Below are 25734 nucleotides of genomic sequence, written 5' to 3'. Positions count from 1 at the left end.
TAATGGCGCAGCAGGGAAATGACTTGCAAGCCGGAGGTTACCGGTTCAAATCCCCGCTGGTATGAAACTCCTATATCAGGCAGCAGCGATATAGGAAGATAGATGCTGACTCAACGGCACACTTTACCTTTTGCCTTTATAGAATGGACAAATGACATGATTGCCTCCATGCCTGTATGCAGGAGAAAGAATGAAAATAGTTTTGTTGTAAAGGTTATTTTTAAAATCTGGCTGAATTCAGTTTTTAAAACACCAGCACAAGAGGCAGCAGGAGTAGAGGAGCAACCAATTCCAAAGAATCTTCTTATGGCATATGCTAGTTCAGGGGAAGATGACCTTCTGCAAATGCCCCAACATTATTCTTTTAACTGGATTCTGCACTACATAACTAATTTCTGTTATCAGCACACATGTATTGCATCTCTTTTCTCACTGTCCACTTCTGAGGTGTATCCCTAAGGTTTCAAAATGTTCTATTATATATCCTATGAGAACTGACAGACTTGTGTGTTAATTGTGTTTGTTAATTCTTTACAGCCTTACATTTTCCTGTGATGGCCATCACTTGTACACGGCAAATAATGAAGGAACTGTTATTGCTTGGTGTCGCAAGGACCAACAACGCTTGAAGCTCCCCATGTTCTATTCCTTCCTCAGCAATTATGCAGCTGGTTGATGACTCTTCATTCTCTTCAGTCTTGATTTACTTTTGAAGCACTTTCAATCTGGAGTAGATTATAGAGCCTCTCTGGTTTAACTGGATTTTGAAATACATCTGTATGACAAGTGAATAGACCAGAGATACATCAGTGAAAGGCTGCTATGTATGCTTATGCACCAAATTTATAAACCATATCATGGTTATAGGAAAGTTCTGGTCTACCTTATCTGGTACCAGAAGAGTGACAGAGGCGCTAACGAAGAAATGTAAATGCTGCAATGTATTATGTAAAAATATTTTTATGGATCATTTCATGGACCCACATATTCTAAATACTGAAACACTAGTGGTGACTTTGCTCCGTTGTGTTGTAAAATAATAAAATAGCATTAAAAAACTTCAAAGGTTTATTTAAAAAAAAAACACAACCTGGTCAGTGTTTGTGTGTAACTTATTAATAGGTTGTAGTGCAACTTGCTCTAGCCACCACTGTTTTAAAAATCAAGAACTCAACACTGCTTTTTAGAGGAGCAAGTTAACTCAGTGGATGTCTGTCTTCTCTCATCAGTATTGAAACAATGGCAGTATAATTCTATGAAATGAGATGTGTTCTTTACTCACTACCTAAGTTTTTATAAGAAAGTGGTAAATCTCTCTCTCCCCACACACACACACACACCCCTGCAGTGTAACAGATAAAACTATTCTGACATGAAGCAATAGTCAAACTTGACTTTTAGACTGATTTTCATAATTATGATTTCAAATTCCAAACATATGCAACACAGTGTTTTGAATCTAGAAACATAGAATTTCTTGTGATTTTACACTAGAATGAAAAATAGTAGAAATGTGCTTGTTAATCATGTTTGAATTATGAAAACTGTGTGAACCAGAAAGCTAGGAAATATGATTGTTTTGAGCAAGTCAATTTTGAATAAATAGGTCATCGCATACAAAAAATACAAACTCAATTTTAAAGAAAACTGGCAAAAATAGAACACTCAAAACAGATCTTAAATGTGAACCCACTCTCACTAAAACTAGATTTTAACTATCCTTTTGATGGAGGTTTAAATATTGACAGCATATAAAATTCTGAATCTTTTTTGCTTTCTTATATGGCCAGTTCAAATTATTTAAAGATCCAATATACATTCAGGATAATGACATTTTCCCCTGGGAAAAATTATATAATCCCAGAGAGAGACATTTATATAGAAACTATAGAGAAACAGGTGTTCTGCATTCTATCATTTTAAAGTACATATTTCCTTTTAATATTAACTTTGCATATGTAAATTTGAAAATGGTGCACCTCTGCAGCCATTCAGCTAACTCTAAATATGCAGTCTATGGCATATTATATAGCATATTAATATGACCATATTATGGTCATTCTAATAGAAAATTATAGATCTCCAATTTCCCTCCCAAAACCAATTGGAATATATTCCAGTTAATCCAGTATCCAAAAAAAGTATACTAGACATGGAAATACTGTTGTATGAATATATATTCCAATTCCTACAAAGTCTTGCATGAAGTTACATTAAAGCTTCTGAGTCTCCACCTATAAAATTTGAAAGGGGAGAAGGAATTTTGATGCATGTTTTTATCATGATCTAAAAACTAATTCAAAAAGTCTATGGTCTTATACTGTTGTAATGTTTCAGTCAGCTCCTTCCTTTTTTTGTTGTTTTGGGGTCATAATTATTCTTACATCAGAGATATGGAATGTCACCCATCAAGTCAAGGATAAAAATTATTAGAAATATGCAAAATAGCTTGTCTTGTAAAAAAGAGTAGTATTTTTATGCAGATATAAACTTTTTGGATAGAAGAATATTTATTCAGCGTGATAATCTGGAATTTTCTTAAATTCATAAGGGTTATGTATATTGAATATCTCTGTAAATAACATATTTACAGTATATTTATGTTTACTGCACCTATATTGTTGAGAAATAAAGCATTTTTATACAAATTAAAAACTAAAGATTCCTTACAATTACAATATATAATATGTAGGATGTTTTGAAAAGGCAAATATTCCCCTGTGCAAAGCTTCTTTGCTTAAGAAACAAAACAAACAAATTCTCATGTAGCAAAAAGTAAGCAACATTTGCTTCAGTGCCATCTGCTTTTTAAGACCAATTAGGTGCGTATGCACACCCCCCAAAAAAATGTCAGGCAAAAACAACTGAGGTTATAGTTCTTGTCAGTCTAAAGACAAATGTGCTCTGCCCAGAAATTCTTTATAATAACTGTATGCAATAGGCCAGCTCTCAGCTGCAATTACTCTCTGAGGCCCTTTATTAAACAGGATTGATTTCTGCCATAGTCAGGTGTACAGCCCACCCTTATTTGAAAAATAAGTATCCCTGTTCAGATACTACACTATGTGTGCACACAGATGTCTGTAATTTTTGTATGAAAAAGTATACATCCTGAAACCTGTGTGCAGGCCATCCCAAATGCAGGGTACAGATTATTGTAGTGCAAGAAACATAATGTGAATTGTGTTGCGTTATGTACATGCATTCAGATCTGTATATGTGTACAGTATCCTGTACCCAGATTATGCGTGCACAATTGTACATGCATAATATGTGAATATATCTTTGTCCACTATAAATAGTAGCAGTGTTTGAAGTTGTTGGATCAGAACCAAGAGATGGTCTATACCTTCATCCCTTCTCCCATGGAAAAACTATTTGGATAATGGATTTGGAGCAGAGAAACTAAGTAATGAAAGGATTAAGCACCCTCATCTTAATTAATTTGCCTACTGTACTTAATTTCTCTCTATTTTTCCCCTCCCAAAGTTACTTTGCTATTTAAAGAGAGAGAAGGGGCATTGGGGCACACTAAGGCATGATAGTGCCATGTATAGTGTGTATTTACACCCTTATGCATCTCTCCATACAGTTCACACTTGTCTTTTTTGCTCTGCGCATGCTGGGGAATAATGTAGCTAGTAGCTACTAAACTAGTTTTGCAAAAAAGCCCTGGTTCTGGAATGTGGCTCACCAGTTGTGCCCTTGTGTCCATGTTGGTTCCTTTTTGCCCAATCCACAGAATCCGACTACTGAGACACTAATTTACTCTGATTTAGGACAAAAAATCTTAAATTCTTGGGCTAAAAGTTGACATGAACAGTTACTTGCGAGAGATTTTAATAACACCAGTTAAAAATAAAAATGCTTTCGACTGACACTTTAAATTTTTTTGTCTTTTTATAGTAGGAGTGACTTCAACCAAAACAGCTTGCAAAAAATCACGTGTGTTTGTGTGTGTACTTGCCTGAATGTGTGTGGATGGTGGCACTTTTATAACTAATTGCACTTGTGAAGAGGCAGAGTACAATTTTAATAAATCACAAGTCCTAATAGTATTATAGTAACCCATAAGAAACATATTGTTTACAAAATATTTCTGAAGCAAGAATTATACTTTTATCTTTATTGTTACTAGCACTCTTGGGGAAGGAAATAGGAGTTTGATTTAAGCTGTGTGTGATACCAAGTTAGGAGGCATTGTTAATGCAGGATGAGTCCAGTCACATGGCCTCATCAGCAGGAGTAATAGAAACGGACTCAACTTAGTTAAAACTAGTCATGCCTGTGCAGATAAATGAAAAACGATGTTTGGAACTGGAAGTAGAGAAGAAAGAAGGCCTTACAAATCGGATCACTCGATGACTACTGAGCTGGCAGTATGTCAGGGCAAAACCACGGATGGGGTGTATAAGATGTGAAGCACTTCCTCACATCTTATATCTATGGATTAGTGCTCTGTAACAAAACAATGAGGTTTTCCAGATGCTGAGGTTTATTGCATGAGGAAGTGTGATAAACTCTAATTGGAGTCACAATAGGCTGTCCACATGGACTGTCTCTTGTTCTGCTCCCCGCCATTTGTTCCATCCACACAGGGATTTTGTATTGAAAAAGTATTTTTTAAAAAATCTTTTAGGAGTATTTGCACAAATTCACCCTTTTGCCTGCCTGGGAAAGCATATGGCGGCAGTAAAATCTCAGTTTTGGGAGGGGTTGCTTTTACTTTTTTGGTCTGTTTTTTGCTTGAGGACTGTTTATGCTGGGAAACTGTCCGCAAAGGGTTCCCAAAATGGCAGTGTGAGAACAGATACCATTTTGAGGTTGCATGCATCAGGTGATCTCCCCTGCTTCCACTTGCCATTTTGTGGGCAGTAAGAAGGGGGTTCCCAAAGAAAGGCGATGGTCTCAAAAACTGAGAATTTACTACTTTCATGGGCAGGCAAAATGACTGTACACAAATATGTCTTTTTTTAAGTGTCAGTGGAACAGAAATCCAGCAAAGTACCTAAGCTACCACCTGTCCAACAGTGAAGCATAGTCAAAACCCCAAAAGGACTTCCTCCACCCTTCAAAACGTGCGGTGTATTCTCTACTGTGCAGCCCTAGCAGAAGCTACCAAAAAACCCAAAAACCCCAAATTAACACACACCCCCCAAAGTGTTCTTGTTGGCATCATTTTGATGTCTGTGTGATCAATGTGTGTCCGTCAATGGCTACTAGTTGGAGGGCTGTGGGCCACCTCCAGTCTCAAAAGGCAGGATGGCTCTGAGAACCAGTTGCAGGGGAGTAATGGCAGGAGAGAGGGCATGCCCTCAACTCCTGCCTGTGGCTTCCAGCAGCATCTGGTGGGCCACTGTAAGAAACAGGATGCTGGACTAGATGGGCCTTGGGCCTGTTCCAGCAGGGCTGTTCTTATGTTCTTATGATCCGTGGATACTTAATGTCTACCGGGTGAACTCCTAATCCACCCCAAAGAAACTACCCTTACAGCTGGTGGGTCCACAGGCTCATGCAAATACAAATAAGTGCCAATACAGCATAACATTATTTTTTTAAAAAAAATATGTGTGGGAGGGAAAGGTGAACATAAGGGGAAACTCCAGCAAGCTAAACAGATCAGTGGACGTGGACTGTACACCACAGGAAAGAGGACAGTGGTGGACTGCCTGGGTGTGGGATGGAAGGGTTGTGCCAGGTGGAGCTGATCCAAAGATAGCCCCCAGATAGGTAGCCACACTTCCAACGTACGCTTCCTCTCCACACTCCTGTAATGTTCCCACACTGCCATTTTCAGGACAGTTTAAAAGTACTACTTTAAGTCTGTTTCACACAATGGAGGGCAAATAGTCAGGAAAGAAGCTTTCTCAGGGCCTGCAGCTGTAAACATAGTGAAGATGCAATGAATTGCCATCTGGAAAATTCCAGTGTTGAGACTATTTGGAATAATGTGTTCAGTTTAGGTCACCTGTTCTTAAGAGGAATAGCTTCAGGAGGAATAGGTGTGAAGAGGAGCAACTAAAGATAATACAGGGATTATCTTCTGAAGAGACATGAGAGCACCTTGATCTTTTAAATTTTTTCTCCCTCTCCCACGCACTTCCAAGTATTTATTTATTTGATTTATATACCACCTTTGCTAAAGTGGCTCAGGGTGGTTTACACTAAAAGCAAAAATACATGATTAAAATTTTAAAAAATTAAACATTAAAATTACAATTAAAACTATATATCATTAAAGGTCAGGCTAAAAGGATGGGTCTTTAAAGCTCTCGAATTGAATCTAATTTCCTCTTATTTCAACACTGGATCTTGACAACACTCCATAGAAGTGTCAAAGGGATATTACTGATGAGCTGAGTGGCTGCCATTTTGTTTCAAGATGGCAGATTGAAATAAATATACCCCTGTGAAGATCCCCTATAACTCCTTGCATGTATTTTTCTTGAGTTGCATGTTCTCCCCAAATGCACCTGAGATGGGACTTAGATTAGGCCTTGAAGACTGAATATACTATAAAGTTAAGTGGATTAAAGAGCGGCAAGGAGAGTTTATCAAATTACTTCAAAGAATGTGCAGGATAGAAGTATTACAGTCTGAAAGCTTTGGGAAGTGCTGAACTACCTAACAGTTCTAAGAAAAAAAAGACAGAGGGCAGTACTGAATAACAAAAAGATGAACCTCAATTGGTGCTATGCAAACTTTGATTAAGGAATTGCTTGAGAAAATTTTCTATGCCTGACACATTTAGAGTATAATGGAGTACTCTTAATCAAAGGTAATAGTATTTCACATCCCCTGCAGACTAGCTTTCCTCTTTGAAAGAGTACTTGGCAGATAAAAGTAGGTGGCACTGTTTTCCTTATGTGTTTTGTTCCCAGTAGCTAGAGTCCAACACATTTCGGTGCCTATGATGAAAAACCTAAAAGGCATCTTCATCTAGCTCTAACCCCTGCTAACTTGGCAAAGAGGAACCTTTTAACGTGGTGATTCTCTTTATTTAGCAGGGGGAGAGTAACTGGCCCTATCCACTCCCTGCACAGTACCTTCAGTGACTGTTGCTGGTGTCTATCTTGTGTTTCTTTTTAGATTGTGAGCCCTTTGGGGACAGGTATCCATCTTATTTATTTATTATTTCTCTGTGTAAACTGCCCTGAGCAATTTTTGGAAGGGCGGTATAGAAATTGAATAAATAAATAAAATGAAAGGCATCTCCATCTAGCTCAGTACTGTCTACACAGACTTGCAATGGGTTCTCCAAGGTTGCAGGCAGGGATCTCTCAGCCCTATCTTGGAGATACCAGAGAGGGAACTTGGAATCGAACCTATATGCTCTTCCCAGAGTGGCTCCATCCCCTAAGAGGAATCTCTTACAGTGCTCACACATGTAGTGTCCCATTCATATGCAACCAGGGCAGACCCTGCTTAGCTAAGGGGACAAGTCATGCTTGCTACCACAAGAACAGCTCTCTTCCCAAAGTCCCCATTCACTTCACGGGCCATACACCAGAGAACTTCCTCTTCCTGGTATTTGAAGTGACCACCTCACACAGCTTTGCTTGTGGGCTGCCTCCTAGCTTCCAGGCAATTTTTATAATTTATCTGATAGTATTCTCACTGTTTATTTTCTAATGTCACAACTTAAAGAACTTCTTGCATTTTGTTACAGAGAACTGATGTCCTGCAATACATGATTAATAGGCTCTGCTATTACAACACTATCAATTTGGTAGATTTTATAGGCATTCTAGCCCACGCAGTCTTCTTAAACAGGGGTAGTCATCGTAGCAACCACCGTGACTCCATGCTCCTCCCTGGTCTCATCACTGTGATTGCTAAATACAACCATTTTAAGTTCTCACCAGTACAATCACAGTGGCTTATGTGTGTTAAATATTTATGGGGCAATCATACTTGCTGCAGTACATGTGCTGAGTAGGCTCACCTTTTAAAATGCATATCAACATGTGGCTGGGTACTTGCTTAGCGTGTACCTACAGAGTGTCCATATGCTTTTTAACACTTTTGTGTGTGTGCTATGGGAAACATCAGTATAGCCATGGCAAGCCGCAAACATGATTCCTCTCTGAAGAAAGCCGCAGCTTTTTACCTTTCCTTTGTGGACAACTGTTTCCTATTTGTTGATCACATCTAAATCTGTTTATGGCAGTAATTTATATTAACTTCAGGAACCACCTTTTTCTGCCATTTTTTCCTTGAACTGTGAATATGTGTTCCAGAGCCCAATTGCATGTGCACCGTCTGTCTATTCTTATGTATTTAAATTTGAGTCTGTCTTGCTGTTTCATTCCAGTCCCCCGCCCCGTGTGTCTCTCTGAATAGGTGTGAGAGAACACCATCATGTTGCAATTGATGTAAAGCCTGAGTTCCCTCTTTCTGCCCTGCCTGCTAATCACTTCTGATAACGAGAACAATTCGGCACCAGCAACACAAACTCTGCATTTGTTCTGCCCAGGGCGGTAGGGATTACCTGTTAAGACGAGCTTCTTTGCTATTTACAGTTGACAATGGAAACAATAACGCCTGATACGCAAAGGCACCGATTCGCTTCTTTTGCAGCCTCACCAACTGGGGTGCTAGACAAGGGGGTGGGGGAGAAGAGATCTGACCCACCTCCTGGGGTGAATTCACAGGCAGTGCTGTCCTTGTCGTCTAAAATAAAAGGGGGGGGGGAAGCGCCAGGAGGAGGGAGCCCGAAGAGTCGCCGCGCGCTCGCTCTTCCCCATTGACGTCACGAGCTGGAATTCCTCTCCGTCGGGGGTGCGCGCGCGCCCAAAGCTTGGCAGGCGCTCGAGGGGGATCAAGCCTAAGAAGCAAGGGGCGGAGTGGGGTGACAGCCGGGCAACGAGCCAGCCCGCCCAAGGCGGGCCCCAGGAGCCTTGTCGGAGGTAGACCCACCACCTGGGTCGTGCTCGCTCTCTCCCCCCCACCTCTCCCCGCACCGCAGTGCTCGCTTTCTCGTGCTGTCAAGTCGCGGGAGCCTCCCAGACATGTGCCGCCTCAACACAGTCCTGGCCGTAGCCCGGGCGTGAGCGTTTGCTGCTGCGTCTGGCGCTGGTGCAGTCGCCTCTGCTGTGGTGTCTCTGGCTGCTGCCGGCGCCTCCTCCGTTTCTGTCTGCAGAGGTGAGTCTTTGAACAGAGCGCGCGGGCGGCGATGTAACGCGCAAGCAGAGATCCCTTCAGTGGGCTGTGTGTGGAGGACGATGCCTGTGTCTCGAAACCCTGCGTCCCTGGGGGGTGGTGGTGGGAGGGTTTCCGTGGGTAGAGACGCGGGTCTTTTCGCGGGTTTTCAAATGAGCTGGCACACCCTTTGCACCGCTGGTGTTCCCTCCAATATGTGTGCGTGAGTCGCGAAAAAGCCTCTCTGTACACGTGTTCAAAAATGTTGACGCCTGCTGGCCCTGGGTCTTGCCTGTTTTTTGTTTTTTAAAGAAAACGTTATGCTTTCATACTGGCATACATTACAGGGAGCACTTCAGGTAAAAGTGGTTTGCCGACAAATGCCGCAACTTCCGAGGCAACTCTTGAGTGGTGGGAGAAGAGGCAGTCTTGCCCTAACCGAGCAGCGTCTCCTCCATGACTTCTTTTTATAGTCTCAAATGGCTGCTTGGAAGCAAAGTGGCGGGGTTGGTAGGATCTCTCGCGCTAACTAAATCAACAGAGGTAGTGGGATGCAAACCTGCCTGATCTGGGAGCCGAGTTTTTTGACCTCAGAGGTTTGTGGATGGGCTAGGCGTATTCAGTGGTGTGAGTGGAAATGCACTCTGTATTCACTTGGAGGGATTCTTAGCAGTCTTTCACATGGTTTGGGGGAATAAACATACAGGGCCTGGATGGAATTCTGGTGAGTGTGATAGATTAAGCTCTGTGTATGCCCCAAATGTTCATTTTAGGAGAGTGAAGTAGATGTTCTTATGCCACTTTAAGAAAATGTGCCTGTGAGGTGCATTGATGAACCCTATGCAATTAATTGGCCAAACTCCTAAAAAATGTACACTTCTGTAATACCTTAACCTGAGTTATTCTAGTAGTAAGATTCAACAAGAGCATTCTGTGATCTAGTCTTTGTTACCAGAAGAGCCAGTCCTCTGTTTACCTGGATCACTGGGGTGGGGTGGGGTGAATACTAGATGCTATTGTAATAATAATTGAGAGGATTATTATGTAAAAAGCAATACTTCTTTGGAATGATATCATTTCAGTGCTATGAACGTGGAGGTGGCAAAATTTGCATAAGCAGTCAAAAATTCAGCAAACCAGTGTTGGCACCAACTTGCCAGAATTTCCCAGGTGTGTTTGAGCTATTAGGATGCTAATTCAAAATACATACACCAGAAATTAAAATTTACTTTTGCAATAATGGAGAGAAAACATGGAGGCACAAGCGTTACAACTCCCAAATGCTGATACTGAACTCTCACAAACATAGAAAACCAAGTGACAGCCACTGAAAAGGCCTACAAGTTCTTACCAAAAAACCACACTGACATCTGGAGAGGGATGCTGAAGCCTCAATGCCAAGATGGGAAAATCTTGGTTGGTACTTAAAGAGAACATAGATATAGGGGGCCTATCAGAAACCTGGTAGAACAGTGAGAATCAGTGGGATATTGCTATTCTTGGATAGTTCTGTAGAAAGGACAAAAAAGGCATCATGGGAATCGTGTGTACATACACTCTCTCCCTCTCTCCAATAAATCAGATAGAATAAGAAGAATCAGAATAGCTGAGATTAGAAGTACTAGGCCCAAGAAATAATTTAGTGCTGGAGACGGTATCACCACACCCCCATCCAAAACTCAAAGGGCAATCATGAGATGGAGAAAGAAATCATGGAGGCAGCCAAAGGAAAGCAGTGTTGTAATAAAGGATGTCTTCTGGCACCCTGACTGGATAAATGTACTCCCAGATTGTAACAAAGGCACATTTCTGGATACAATAAATACCATGGCTTAGGGTCAAACTCTGAGGAGCAGGTTTTGGGAGGGCATGGGGGCTGCAATGAAAAGGAGGGGAAAGCTTGTGTGAAATTCCTTCTATTCCTGCAAGTCAGGATCCAATCCTGAACTTGAGATGCGACATAACAGAATTAACTACAGGTCGAGAATCCTTTATCCGGACTGCTTGGGACCAGAGGTGCTCTGGATTTTGGATTCTTCCAGATTTTGGAATATGTTCATAAATGAAATATCTTGGGCATGAAAGGTTACTGGGGTTTTTTCTCCAACAACCCCTGAAGTTCCTTCCTGCCTTCCAGCCAAGCTCCTTCCCGCTTCCCCTCCTTTCCCTCTCGCAGACCGGCTTGAGAAGCGTGTGAGTGGCAGTGCAATCCCATTCACAAAACCAGCTTGGCTTTGCCCCGAAGGAGGGCTCTTCCCCCGATCAGAGCACCATTGCAGACAGAACCCTGGGTGCTGCTTTGCCTCCCTGGCCCCTGCCCTGCCTGCAAGTGCCCTTAAATGTCCTTAAATGCCGCCAGCAAAGTGCCCATCCATGTGGGAAGGAAAGAGGAGCCGAGGCTGAGGAGGGGCTCGGCAACCGCCATTGCAGATGGAGCCACAGGTGCTGCTTTGCCTCTTTGTGAGTTGTGGGTGTTGCTTAGTTTGGGGGCTTCTTGCTGCTTTGCCACTGTTAGCTGCTGAATTGGGCCTGGGAATGGTTTGGGGGCTTTGTGGGTGGTTGAAGCTACAGGTCGAGAATCCAAGCGGAAAATACAAGCGGGGTTTGTTTGTTTTCTTGGCATGGTGTCCGGATTTCAGAGCTTTCTGGATTTTGGGAGTCCTTATAAAGGATTCTCTACCTGTTTGACTAACCAGAAAGGGGATTTTGGCCATGGTGGATAGCGCACTGAAACTGCCAAACTGGTGTACAGCAGTGGTGAAAAAAGTGAGCTCAATGCTAAGGATTATTAGAAAAGTCACAGAAAATAAAATCTACCACAGTCGTAATGCCATTATATAAATATATACTTTGGCTGCATTTGGACTACTGGCTCCCCATATCTGTATATAATGGAACTAAAAAAATGTGCAGAATGGGACAATTAAAATGATTACAGGCATTTAGCACTTTCCCAACAAGGAAATCATTTGGAGCTGCTTAGTTTGGACAAATAATAACAATGTGGGGACATAGAAGATATTTATAAAATCATGATGTGTAGAGAGAAAAATTCCCCCTCTTTCACAATGACGGGGGGGGGGTCACCCATAAAACTGACTTGCAGCAGATTCAGTACTCTCATTACTAAAAGTATTTCTTAATATACAGGTGAAACTCGGAAAATTAGAATATCGTGCAAAAAGTCCATTAATTTCAGTAATGCAAATTAAAAGGTGAAACTGATATATGAGACAGACGCATTACATGCAAAGCGAGATAAGTCAAGCCTTAATTTGTTATAATTGTGATGATCATGGCATACAGCTCATGAAAACCCCAAATCCACTATCCCAGAAAATTAGAATATTACATGGAACTTGCTACGCCCCTGGATGTTTCCAGTAGGGATCTTCTTAAACACAGAAATCTTAAAAATGCTGATGACGTTCCAGAATCTTGGTGAACCTGTACCATGTCTTCGAAGGGTAAGATGGTTGAGGCTGGAATTCATAGTGGAAGCAAAGTGTATTCTTCTATCTACAGACCTTAACTAGATGTATAACACGTTTTCACTCTCTTACAGATTACTGGACCATGGGGGTAGGGACAATGAAATCGATGGGGGGGTAGATTCAGGACATAGTAAATGAGGAAGTATTTATTCACATGATATGTAATTAGCATATAGAATTCATTACCACAATGTGTAGTTATGCCTACTAGCTTAGTGGGGTTCCCCACCTTAAGGGTTAAACAAAGTACAGTGGTCCCTCGACTTACGAACTACTCGACATCCGAAGTTTTCGACTTACGAACGACAAAAATGACCGGAAGTCGTTGCCGGTTTAGATGCGGCTTCCTTGACTTACGAATTTTTAGATGCGGTTTCCTCGACTTACGAATGTTTCCAGACCTCCGTGGGTGCGCTTTTCGACTTACGAAAATTTCGACCTACGAACGTGCGTTCGGAATGGATTAACTTCGTAAGTCGAGGGACCACTGTAAATAGAAGTATCAGTGGATACTAGTCATGCCAAGCTAAATGGGCTTTCATTATTAGAAGCAGTGTATCACTGATTGCTGGGAGCAAATGGGGCATGGCTGCTGCATTATACTTTGCCTGTGAGCTTTCCAAGGCATTTTTAAAAAGCAGCTTTTGCCTTTTGGCTACTTAGTGGTTTTTTGTTCACTAGTGCGATCCTGGGATTTCTGAATCAGCTTTTTAATTAGTTACTGTTCCATAAGGGAGGGGGGTTAATTTCTCTTTGTAGCCAGGGCAATTGTTCATTAATATTTAATCATTTTTATTATCAAACTGTTACTATTACAACAAATCAATGAGCAATTATTCTTGCTGTAAAGAGATGGTAGTTGTTGTTACATGCTCCCCACCAAACTAAAAGGTAATCAAAGGGTCAATTCAGAAATCTTGGGGTTGTGAATGCACAGCAATCAACTGAAAGAGTTAAACTACAATCAACTAATTAAAGGGCTCGTAGCCTTTTAAAAGTTGCTTTAAAAGGCTAAAGAGGAAACCATCAGTTTAAGGGTTAGGATTAGGGAGAAATAGGATCTTTGAATGAGACAGTTTTGAACAATGAGGGTGAGCTATAGGACTGAAATAGGGAATATAATGCTGGATTAAGTGACCTATGCAGGCACCATTTTAATTCTGCTTCCAGCAGAATACTTGACTAACAAGCAGAAGGTTGCCAGTTTGAATCCCTGCTGGTACTATGGTACTATATCGTGCAGGAGCGATATAGGAAGATGCTGAAAGGCATCATCTTATACTGCGCGGGAGAAGGCAATGGTAAACCCCTCCTCTATTCTACCAAAAGAAAACCATAGGACTCTGTGTGTGCCAGGAGTTGAAATTGACTTGACAGCACACTTTACCTTTACCTTTAAAGATGTAGAATCATGAATGGCTACAGAGAGCACATTCCAGAGCCTTGGAGCGACTACAGAGAAGGCCCGCTCCCAAGTTGCCGCCGGACAAGCTGGCGGCATCCGAAGATGGACCTCTCTTGATGACCTTAATGTGTGGTGGGGATCATGCAGAAGAAGGCGCTCTCCCAATCTCGGTCCTAAGCCATTTGGGATGCTATTAATCTTGCTCAAGGATATTCATTAGGGATCAACAGGGAGAACGTTTTTAATTCTTTTTCCTCTCAAGGTCTAAATATATATTACCTGCAATCAAACCCCAATTATATGGCAAAGATGGTTTGGGAAGGGTAATTTGAAACAGAATAATGGAGGGTCAGGGTGGTGTTTCACCATTTCCCAGCCCACTGCTTTGTACCAAATTGCTCTCCCCAAGCTGCTTTCTCTCCCTAGAGTTCCAAACATGTGTTTGCAAATGCATGTTTGGAATCTGGGGGGTGGGGGCAAAATAGATGGTTATTTAGAGTGGAGGGTGGCAGACAGATAAAAAGCTAAGTGCTCCCCTACTTCCTGCCAATTCACAAGTCCAATCACTTTCCCCAAAGCATATATTTCAGGGTGGTGGGTGGAATCCCCAGACCACTGAGGTTTGGTTTCATGTATTTGCATGTGATATGTAGCTAAGCCCTTGATTCCACACTAGGTGACACAAACAGATTCAGTTCTTGCCTGGCTGTGGGGTGTAGAAGCAGAATGAGAAGATCCTTGAACTGATCAATAGTTGGAATGTGGATCCTACTCAACAAGACCCGTGTGCATATATATAAAAGTAAAAGCAATCTACTTTCTTCTCAAGTTATCATGTTACAGTGTTTTAACTACGGGGGCTAATAAAAGGTGAATTATTCACTTTGAACTAATTGTTTATTTGAAGAGCATCACTGTAATCTTGCCTCATAACCATCAAAATAAAATCCTGCCTAGGAGAAATCTCCTCTTACGAGAGGTGGCTTGGCTATATTTTTTGTGTGTGAGCAGCACTATTTTAGGGCTGTAATGACTCTCCCAGTGCTTAATTTTTAAAATAAGTGCTCGAGCTTGCTTCAGGCATTTTTTCTACCCTGTAAACCCTTTCCTCTATCCCAGGTTCTGAAAATAGGTGCTGGGGTACAGCCCTGTACTTCTTAGTTTCTTCCAGAATAGGTTATTTGAGGGTAAGCCATGTTCACTGAAGGGCTGATAAGTAAAACATTTTTGTTTTATGCTGTGCCCTATTCCATAGGCTTAGAGTAGCCCAGTGCATCTAAAAAAGATGACCCGCCCCTTGTCCTGAAATACATACAGTATAATGGATTGGATCCCAAGTATCACACAAGGAAGAAAGTTCCCTGCCAGGAAATTTCCCCATCCCATACTCCCCCCAAAAGCCTCCTGTGCCCTTGAAAAGCTTCTCCGAAGGGTTAGAGGGTTCCTGGGAATAGGGTAGGGCACTGAGGGACATCACCCAAAACCAGGCAGAGGGATTTTAATAAACAATACTAATATTGTTTTACAACATAGGAGATTTGGGGTACAGAGCCCTCTTGCAAAACACAAAAGAGTTTTCAAGCTCTAGGAAAATTCTTTTTTCAATTTTTACAGAATTCAAGCATCAAGAAAATTAAAGAAAGCTTATGCAAGCTGGTTAACTAGCTACTTTGGTTTATCCACGGTATTTTTCATTAATGCTATGGCCCTAAAACGTACATTTATTGTTTCTGAACTGAAGGTTTAAAAACAGCATAGTTGCAAAGTACATAGTCTGTTCTCAGTCAAATATTTGACTTGAAAGACAAATTCAATGTTAACAAATGGAAAGACAAACTCTAAGAAAGGTAAAGTAATAAGACAAACTTTCTCTCAAAAGCTACAGTAAATGACTGGGTATTTTAATTGTTTTATTATGTTGTAAGTGGCCTCGAGTGTTTTCATGGAAATGTGGAGTAGAAATATTTTAATAAATAAGTCCCATCTGAAGTGCATGGGCCCTTTTAGTGGGAATAAATCAGGTATGGGTATCCTCCTAGGAAATGTATATTGCATTGTGTTCTGACTTGATAGCAAATTCTGGTGAAAGCCTGCCATGGTTACTAGTGTAATCACAGTAGCCCTTGCCCTGGGGCCTCTAAAATCATATCATTCTTTATTTGATACAGACTTCATTATGGCTCCTTCTTGTACATAGAAATGACAGCAGCTTATAGGTGTACATGCAATGTGGCTACTTACAGATATTTAGAAGCTGAATATCTGAATATTTAGATGCTGTGTTGCTCTGAAGGTGACACACTGGTCTGAAATACTTCGGGGAAGATGGCTTGTAGAGGTAAATGGTGACACTAGGAACTGAACAGAAAATTCCAGGGACCATTCTATGAAATGAGAGACAAGCCTAAGGAAGAAAATGGTCTGGAAATAAAGGGAATATATGCTTACATTTAGAAAACAAATTTCCCCAATACTTTAATTCTGACTGTTTTAGGAAAAACAGAATGAAGGAGGTAATGTCTAATAACAGTACAACAAGTATATCTCAAGCAAGAAAAGCAGTGGAGCAATTAAAAATGGAGGCATATCTGGACAGGATAAAGGTAAATTTTAAAATCATAATTATGTTGACATTGTTTAATGGTGGTATTTATTCTTAAAGCACAAAATGGTTATGCTGGTTATGCTGAAATTAAGGCCGTGTATGTATAGTGTACTATTCATGCTTTGAAATTGCTCGGCCATTGACTTGAGGAGTCTCAGGATCACACTCGAATTATTTCTTGACAAGCATAGTATCCACCACTCTCAACTGATAAAGCCCTTTTTCTATTGATAAAGACCATCTCTCCTCCTAATTCAAGAAAGAGGTCGACTATTTTCATTCCCAGAGGAGTCAGCAGTCTTATTAAATGTCAGGCATGATGCATCCTTTTCAGAGTGTAATTTACTTTTGCTACATCAAACCAAATGGTGTTTGAAGGCCTCCTAGTCTTTCTGCAGAGATCTTTAGATTCTTAGAATGCCATACAATGGCCTATTTACTTGTAATAGTATTAATGATAGCATAATCTGAATCAATGACTTGTCCAACAAGGTTAAAAAACAAACACACATTCACTGTTTTCCCCCACTGAAGATTATTTCCATTTCAAAAACTGAAACTGGAGGATTTCAACTACTATGCAGAAATATGCTTCAAAAACACATCCATAAACATGTATTCATTGAAAAACTCAAGACCATACCTAAACTGTTTTTACTTGAGGGAACTGTACTTGTGGCCTTAACTTATTGATTTACTCCAGATGTTTTAATCACAAAGTTAAATAGCTGTGGGTCATATCATCAATTTTAAATTGACTGAAGGGGCATGCCAAAGTATACACACACTTTATGCCTTTCTCACAAAACCCAACGCAAACATGTGCATTCTCATGTGCATGCACACACACATACAGGCACAAATTGTTTTCTCTCCCTCACAACACTCTCTGGATTAAGGAACGTTTAAAACAAGCCCTTCAGAAGCTGCTAATGGGTAGGAAATGAGTGTCATCAATATAGCTTCAAGAGGTCGCCTGTGAGAGGAGGTCCTTCTCTTCTCCTTTAGAGAACAGAACCTGCCCTTGTCTCTTGGAAATTTAGAGTTGCCAGATTGAATGCATTCCAAACCCTGAGAGTGGGGCCCAGTGATAAGACTGCTAAAAAATTCGGAGTGGGGAGAGATCTGGTATCAGGACAGAATCCAGCAGTGGCCCCAAAAAATGGCCTGATCTTAACCATTATCACCTGTCCACCTGAGAAAAAAAGCTGGATAGACAGGATCATTTTTGGAAGTCCTAGCTGACAAAATCTGCAAAGAAAACAGTACGGTCAGATAGCAAGCAGACTACTCATAATAATAACAATAATAACAGAAATCACCATCAGCCAATTACAAAAAAACAACTTTACTGGGATCAGCCTATATTCTACGACGATATCTATAATAACAACAACAATGATATTGATAATAAAATTCAGCCATCCCAGGTCCTTGGGAAGGACTCGATGTCTGGATAAAACAAACCAGTCAGTAACACCTGTCTGACTGTGTAAACAAGAAATAATAATTAATAATAAATATAATATAATGGTCCATGGAAGAGTTGTGAGGAAAGAGCTAGTGGCATATTTAGTTAGTTGGCCTGACCATCTCCACGCCTGGTCCAGATAATCATCACAAAATGCATGATGTAGATCTACAGCTAAAGCTAAATAGGTCTGGCTTTGTATGCTGGTTAGATGGGAGACCACATTGGAACCAAATATAAGCCACTCTTAGGAAGGGAAAGCAAGGTATATGTGTATATTTCCTCTCCTCAGAGGAAAAGCAAGGTATATGTGTTATACATTAATAATAAGCTACAGGATGCATTTTTAAAAAGTCTTACTCAAAAGAGGGAAGCAGTTGCTATGAACTAATTACCATTGTGAGAGATTCCTGTTTTAGAGAAAAGGCTAGTGCTATTTGAATGAGTTTCGACATGTGAGTGGCATAAGTAATCTGCATAACTAGCATTTGGAGATACCTCATCAAAACCGTGTTACTGATCTTGCTGCCTTTAAGAACAAAGACTGATTTTTACAAATGTCACATCATGAACAGTTACATACAGCAGCTATTGTGTTTCTCTCTCTCTCTTTTAAAGCGTCAGAGAGTATTGCTAACTATTTCTAAAATAGTGTTGTGTGATCAACAGTGGCGCTAGTGAGATGTTTGTATATGTGCTCATTTTAGAAACAAAGCAAAAGCAGAGTGGGTATCGTTGCAAGAATAGTAATTATGTCTGCCTTGTCATGGAAGGTGACTGTAGTAATTGCAGCATTTTCTCTTGTCACTGAATCTTATAATTATAGTGTATCTAACAGGATTATGTTCTAACTTGGGCTGTTTTTAATCACCTCCTTTACTCTGAATTGTAATGGTAAAATTCCACAGTTCTTCTAAAGGTTTCTAATGCTGTCTTATGTTTGATAACTTGAACCTCAGGTACTCATTCTGTCCTGAAATAAAAGGATAAAGAGTTGGTGACTGTAAATATATACATTAAGTTAACACATATAAAAAGTTCAAATTAAAATAGCTGCCTATAAAAACTACTAGATAGCTAAAAAGCTTGGCTGAAGAGATATGTCTTCAGCTGTTTCCTAAAAGGCAACAGGGATGGAGCAGCTCTAATCTCAGCAGAAAGTGAGTTCCACAGCTCTGGTGCAAGTACAGAGAAGGCTTGCCTTTGAGTCCTCACCGGACAAGCTGATGGCACCCTCAGACAAACTTCCCCTGAATATCTTAATAGGCGGCAGGGTTCATAACGAAGAAGGTGTTCTCTTGAATACCCTGGGCACATGTACATACAACAGTATATATAAGAGAGTGGAGAAGCAGAATGAGTATCAGTTTTTAGTTCATGTAGAATTGTGAATCTGGAAGGTGCCAAGCAGCATCTTCCCCACTCACCACTTGTTTCACTCAGGCAGCATTCTCTACACCCAATTATCATTCTTCCCATATTAGTCCATAAAATGGAATAGCTCAGGGTTTCATACATTCAGATGTTGGTGTCACAAGTGAAGAGCTCCCACCCAAGAAGTTCGTGAAGCACAAAGACTAAACTGAGTAAGACTTATCTTTATGTCTCAAACCAGCACGCTTCTGGTGATAACACATCTTCAGCAAAATGTGAAAAGCACTGAAAGTTTTGCACTGCTATTGGGCAGTAAGATGATTTAAGATGATTTGCTCACTGCATTTACACTGAGAGGGCAGAGAGATCTGGAAATCAATGTAATAACCACCAGAAATTGTGTCTGTGTGGTTCCAATTTGTACTGCTTTGTGAAGGGCATATGTCCCAGCTAAAAGTTAACTTGATGATTTCAAGTAAAGCTGATAGTCAGCTGTCGAGTGTAGTGTTTTTCATCATGTTCTTGACTTTCTCTTCTCCTCCCCTTGTCCGTTCTGCTTGTGCAAAAAGTGACTGCAGGGGGGTAACAGGGCTGGAGTGGGCCCAGAGACAAAATTTTAAAATGGGCCCCTCGCTGATACACACACACACACACACACACACACACACACACACACACTTCACATGTGACTTGCCTCATATCCACATTAACATTATTGGACTTTGTGCAGTTATGCCTGCCCTAAGCTGTGTAAGATCAGTTTGTGATCTTACACAGCTTAACAAGACTGGGAGTGTACTATCTGATGTTTCTATGAGACTTCAATAAAATGAAAGGTCAATTAAAGGGGGATGATCCATGGATAAAATCTTTTGTCATGCATCTCCTGGATAGCATAAAACCATGCCCACAAAACCCAGGGCATGGAGGACCCTACTGTTCTGTAAATGAAGTGGTTGCTTATTTGGACGCAGATGAACAGACATTGCTTGTACTTGACCTGTGATAAGCTGCCTTGTGGATAAGCCCAGAGCCAACATGCATTGCAGAGGCATCCTAGTCAATTTAGTCCTTAAGCACAAAGTATCACATGCTATTAAAACATCTTACAAGACAAAGATTACAATATACACTATTCAGTATATTTAAATAAGGAAGTCTCTGCTGTTGCAGGAGGGCACCCAATGTGGGTTATCTCCTCCCACATGTTCGAGAGGCAGGACTATGCTAATGATGAGAGCCTATGGAGGAGGTCCCCCACTAGATTCTTTAGTCCTGCCTTGCTCCAGAAAGCCACTCTGCTGTAGCTTTGCTGTTCTTCAGGCCAACTCTCCCTACTCTCATTACAAGCCGGATATACAGGTGAAACTCGGAAAATTAGAATATCGTGCAAAAGTCCATTAATTTCAGTAATGCAAATTAAAAGGTGAAACTGATATATGAGACAGACGCATTACATGCAAAGCGAGATAAGTCAAGCCTTAATTTGTTATAATTGTGATGATCATGGCGTACAGCTCATGAAAACCCCAAATCCACAATCTCAGAGAATTAGAATATTACATGGAACCTAGAAGACAAGGATTGAAGAATAGAACAATATCGGACCTCTGAAAAGTATAAGCATGCATATGTATTCAGTACTTGGTTTGGGCCCCTTTTGCAGCAATTACTGCCTCAATGCGGCGTGGCATGGATGCTATCAGCCTGTGGCACTGATGAGGTGTTATGGAAGACCAGGATGCTTCATTAGCGGCCTTCAGCTCTTCTGCATTGTTTGGTCTCATGTCTCTCATCCTTCTCTTGGCAATGCCCCATAGATTCTCTATGGGGTCAGGTCAGGCGAGTTTGCTGGCCAATCAAGCACAGTACACTGTATACTTTTCAGAGGTCCGATATTGTTCTATTCTTCAATCCTTGTCTTCTTGGTTCCATGTAATATTCTAATTTTCTGAGATTGTGGATTTGGGGTTTTCATGAGCTGTACGCCATGATCATCACAATTATAACAAATTAAGGCTTGACTTATCTCGCTTTGCATGTAATGCGTCTGTCTCATATATCAGTTTCACCTTTTAATTTGCATTACTGAAATTAATGGACTTTTGCACGATATTCTAATTTTCCGAGTTTCACCTGTACATGCACAATGGCCCAAACAGCCTTTGGTTGTAGAATCTTACAGTAGGTCCTCCCCGCCCCACCATTAGACCCATCCTTTCCTGCCTGGGAAGTTAGCTGTGGTATGAAATGTATGATGTGTAAGATGTAGTAAGATAGAACATGTTCAGAACAGTGGGCGACATCCTGACTAAATTACTCAACAGAAGTCCTATTGAAATTAAGTAGTACTAACTATTGAGTAAGTCTGGATGTCAGATAGTGTTCTTCATATTGATAAGTAAGCTATTTTGAACTCCTCATCACACCCTATACAGATTCCATGTGGGAACACTTATCATAATCTTGGAGATTTTAATTTGTTTATTTATCATATTTTTGTACCGCCTGATATGTATATCTCTAGGTGGTGAAGTGTCATGCTGAAGCATAGGACATGCAGCTCTGCTGACCAAGAATAGCTTTGCTCATTAACCAAGGGGTGTGTTGTGCTATGCTCACACCACATCGCTCATTCACCTGCCTGCTGCATCTTCTGTAGGCTGAAGTAAAAAGACACTGTACTTAATTGTTTCTGCTTTTATTGGTGCAGCAGTGACTCTGACAGCAGTGCAGATGCTTTGGTTTGTGTATTTTTCTTCTTTTCCCTTTTCATTTGTGTTTTTCCACCCTTTCTAGGTGTCTAAGGCTGCTGCTGATTTATTGGCATACTGTGATGCTCATATGGGAGAAGATCCCCTTATTATACCAGTGCCTGCATCTGAAAATCCCTTCAGGGAGAAGAAGCTCTTGTGTACTATCCTTTGAATCACTTTGCAATGAAAAATGTCCCTTGTGAAAATATGTTACTGATGGTGCATGTTTTTCCTGAAGACTCTGTTACAATAGTTTAGTCCAACAGTGGCTATTTCTAAGAACACAAAACATTTTGGGGTTATAATAAGGATTTACATGAAAGGCTAGGATATTGTTCGTTTTTCTATCAAGCTCTGAACTAAATATTTCTGTGATTGACTGTTTCTTTTTTGTAATGAAAGGACTGTATTTGGTCTCATATTTAGACTAGGCCAACTAGACTTTGTGTGAGTGAGACTGATATCAAGGTGAGCAACACCTCATCAAGCTTTTTAAAAAAACCTTTCATTTCATCTAAGAAAAGCAGATTCAACAAATAGTGCTGTGCTTTGTGACACCATTTTAAACAACGGAGCTCTATTTTTACATATCTTGCGTCAACAGTAATTCCTGATCAAAATATATGTTTGTTTGTTTTCTAGTTTAAGCACATTCAAAACCTTAAAGTCAAACTGAGACTGTGCTGATTTCATCTCAGATGGAAGCCATGGTTGAATTTAATCCCATTTGTCAAATAGTGTCCATGGTCAAATAGTATTAATTTTTTCAATTGGCAGAGCCAGTACAGGTTGTGCAGTCCAAACTGTAGTGTGTTTGGTTAGTCCATTCCTTGATCCAGGCCAGCTTTTGAATGGGGCTTTAGTTACTTGTATTCCAGTCCTGGGGTAGAGGTGGGGCTAACAAACAGCCAGCATCCAGCGCCTTGGAAAAGCAGTCTGCACTTGCCTCTCTGAACATAGATAGTATCTATTTCATTAAACTATTGATAGTCCTGATTCCACTCCACTGCCTTGTCCTTGCATACTACAACTCTTTCCCTTGGATTCTACACAAATGAAGAATTGTCACCCTAAATTCTCCAAACCTTGGTGGTGTTTTTTTAGATACTGATTCTTACACTTTACACCATGGAGCCAGCAGTGCAAGATGGTGTCATCTGGACACACTCTAGTAATTGATTTTACCCCAACTTGGATACCAAAATATCACTAATTTAGTAATCTGCATGCTTTTAGTACAGTTCTGCACACACTAAACAACTGTGTTCTCTATGTTAGCTCTAAAATATTTCCTTATGCCTTGTGAATTGGGGCACAAAGATTTACATGCCCCCCCCCTTTCAGGCTACCAGGTAGTATATCTGCATTAAACCATTAACTTGCTTTGTGCTATGTGATCAACAGTGTTACTGTGTGATATATCCTTTTTTCCTCACTGATGTTTTTATGTTTTTGATATTAATTTAATAAAGAGGATATTGATTTGTGATTGTTGCCTTTGTAATGGTTTGTCTGTCTGAGTGACAGAGTAAGAGCCAGTAAATTAAAAAGTTGTCCTGAGAGGAAGTTCCACAGTTACCATGACTTCATTGGGTGACTTGGAGCAAATCACATTTTTTTCAACCTCTCTTTCCCATTTGTCATCGGGAAATAATAGTGACGGTTTTACAGGGTAATTGTGAGGGTGAACCCAATAAAGGCTATAAAAGTCACCATCAAAGATCGTATATGTACAATTCATAATGGTGGTGGTTGCAGCAACAGTTACAAGAACAAATGCATCTGTGATACTAACTAATCCTTTGCTTGCCTGCCCAGATAGCAAAGCTGGTATATTTTGAATGAACCTCACACTGGAAAGCTTCAGAACTGGCAAAAGAGTAAGTATTGTATGAAGTGTGTTAAGACAACTTGCTGCTAACAGTGGGTCTTTCTTGACACCAAAGAACTACAGTGTGTGCAAAGCTTTCACACAAGCCCCAAATGCGATTTTACCCTCTCTACGAATGCTGAGTATTTTGAGAAGAACCCACCAGTGTTGCTTCTAAGGCGTGTGTGTGCTCGCAAGATGACACTTGGAAATAGCACAGAAACTTGCTGTAGTGTGTGTTAGGCATGTGCCCGAAACGTTTTGGAGGCCATTATAAAGGCCTCCGAAACGTTTCGGCATTTGGGGGGAGGGTTCAGCGCTGGCGGGGGTAGTACTTTAAGGGCAGGGGAGGGTATACTCACCCCCTCCTGCCGCATTCCCCCCCCCCAGGCGCTCTGTTATTTTTAAGCCCCTTGGGGTGGCAGCATTCCTCCGTGCCGCCCCGTTTCCCTCATCAGCCGGAAGTGGCCGGAAGTAGCGAGCACGTGTGCACCTGTTGTGCATGCGCATGCAACAGGCGCACGCGCACTTGCTACTTCTGGCTGATGGGGGGAACGGGGCATCAGGGAGGAAATCTGCCACCCGGAGGGGCTTAAAAATAACAGAGCGCCGGCGGGGGAAGTGCGGCGGGAGGGGTGAGTACACCCTCCCCCGCCCTTAAAGTACTACCCTTGCTGGTGCCAAAGATATTAGTGCACATCCCTAGTGTGTGTGTCCAGAGAGTAAGATTGCGCTTGGAACATGTGCTAAGGTTTTGTGCATCCCACAGTTTATCGGAAAGTCTGAAAAGACCTAATGAAAATCTGTCTTGAGTCAACCCTATATACATTCCATAACAGTAAATCCTACTGAAGAAATGATATAACATCTAAGTTGAAAACATCTTTGATATTTCCCACTTTAATCAGCAGTTTTCCCATATTTACACCACTGCTACCTCCTTGGTGACATATAAAGACAATATCCCCTCCACAAACAATCTTCATATGCTTCCGTTCTTTCATACGCCCTTCTCAATGGGTGTGTGTGGGCTGAGGGTGTATGTGAAGAACAAGGCGGGCCTGTCTACAGGGAAGGGGCCTTGCTAGCACAGTGAAGTATTTCACATTAAGCCATTTCCTCAACATAGGACCTAGTAAAATTACACTAGCTGCCTTTTAGTTAAATTATCTATCTATATATTTATTTCTCCTAGGCATACCCGTTGCTAATCCCATGCGTGGCAGCTCTCACAAGAGTTCGTGAGCAGCTGCAGGACTAGCGATGGGGATGAAAAAAGAGATGAAGAGGTGGCGGTGGGCCAGCCCAGCTGCCAGGAGCAGGTGGTGGTGGGCCGGGCCGGGCCGGGCTGGCTGCCGGGAGCAGGAGGCAGCGGGCTGGCTGGCCAAAAGCTGGCCCAGCCACCGGGAATTGGCGGGAGGGAGGGAGGAGGTGGCAGGCCAGTTTTCTGGCCAGTACCCCAGACAGAAAGCACTGCGGGGGGGCAGAAGAAGCGGGCTGCTCTCTCCAGCCAGAAACCGCAGGCGGGGGGGGGGGAGAAGCGGGCCGGCGGAGGCGCAGATACTCTGCACCCGGCCCAGCTAGTTAAGAATATTTTTATATCACTTTTTACCAAATA

General features: G+C 41.3%; 2 protein-coding genes across 5 annotated transcripts in view; both read left to right on the top strand.

The window, feature by feature from the left end:
* The window catches only part of LYST (lysosomal trafficking regulator), a 175395-nt gene extending 171515 nt beyond the window's left edge, over positions 1-3880 (top strand). For all 3 annotated transcript variants that reach the window (XM_053299902.1, XM_053299913.1, XM_053299907.1), the window contains one exon: positions 538-3880. In XM_053299902.1, coding sequence (XP_053155877.1) covers positions 538-676 — 139 coding nt within the window. In that variant the 3' untranslated portion in view covers positions 677-3880. The remainder of the gene's footprint in view (positions 1-537) is intronic.
* Positions 3881-8741: 4861 nt separating this feature from the next.
* Positions 8742-23735, top strand: GNG4 (G protein subunit gamma 4). 2 transcript variants are annotated; one of them, XM_053299883.1, is made up of 4 exons: positions 9025-9144; positions 14717-14842; positions 16535-16643; positions 22290-23735. In XM_053299883.1, the coding sequence occupies exons 3-4, from the start codon at positions 16545-16547 to the stop codon at positions 22416-22418; spliced, it is 228 nt and encodes a 75-aa protein (XP_053155858.1). In that variant the 5' UTR covers positions 9025-9144; positions 14717-14842; positions 16535-16544; the 3' UTR covers positions 22419-23735. The 2 variants fall into 2 exon arrangements, with proteins under 2 accessions (XP_053155866.1, XP_053155858.1); XM_053299891.1 differs by lacking the exon at positions 14717-14842 and having other exon boundaries at positions 8742-9144.
* The last annotated feature ends 1999 nt before the right edge of the window (positions 23736-25734 follow it).

This window comes from Hemicordylus capensis, chromosome 1, assembly GCF_027244095.1.
Source record: "Hemicordylus capensis ecotype Gifberg chromosome 1, rHemCap1.1.pri, whole genome shotgun sequence".
NCBI lineage: Eukaryota > Metazoa > Chordata > Lepidosauria > Squamata > Cordylidae > Hemicordylus > Hemicordylus capensis.
Note: the sequence above shows the minus strand (reverse complement) of the source record. Positions and strands in the feature narration are given on the sequence as shown.

What these genes read in the sequence shown, in the direction of transcription:
- GNG4 (XM_053299891.1), top strand. Translation starts at nt 16,545, where the DNA reads ATGAAGGAGGTAATGTCTAATAACAGTACAACAAGTATATCTCAAGCA. An exon ending in CATATCTGGACAGGATAAAG is followed by an intron (nt 16,644 to 22,289) that starts GTAAATTTTAAA and finishes CACCCTTTCTAG; the next exon opens with GTGTCTAAGGCTGCTGCTGA.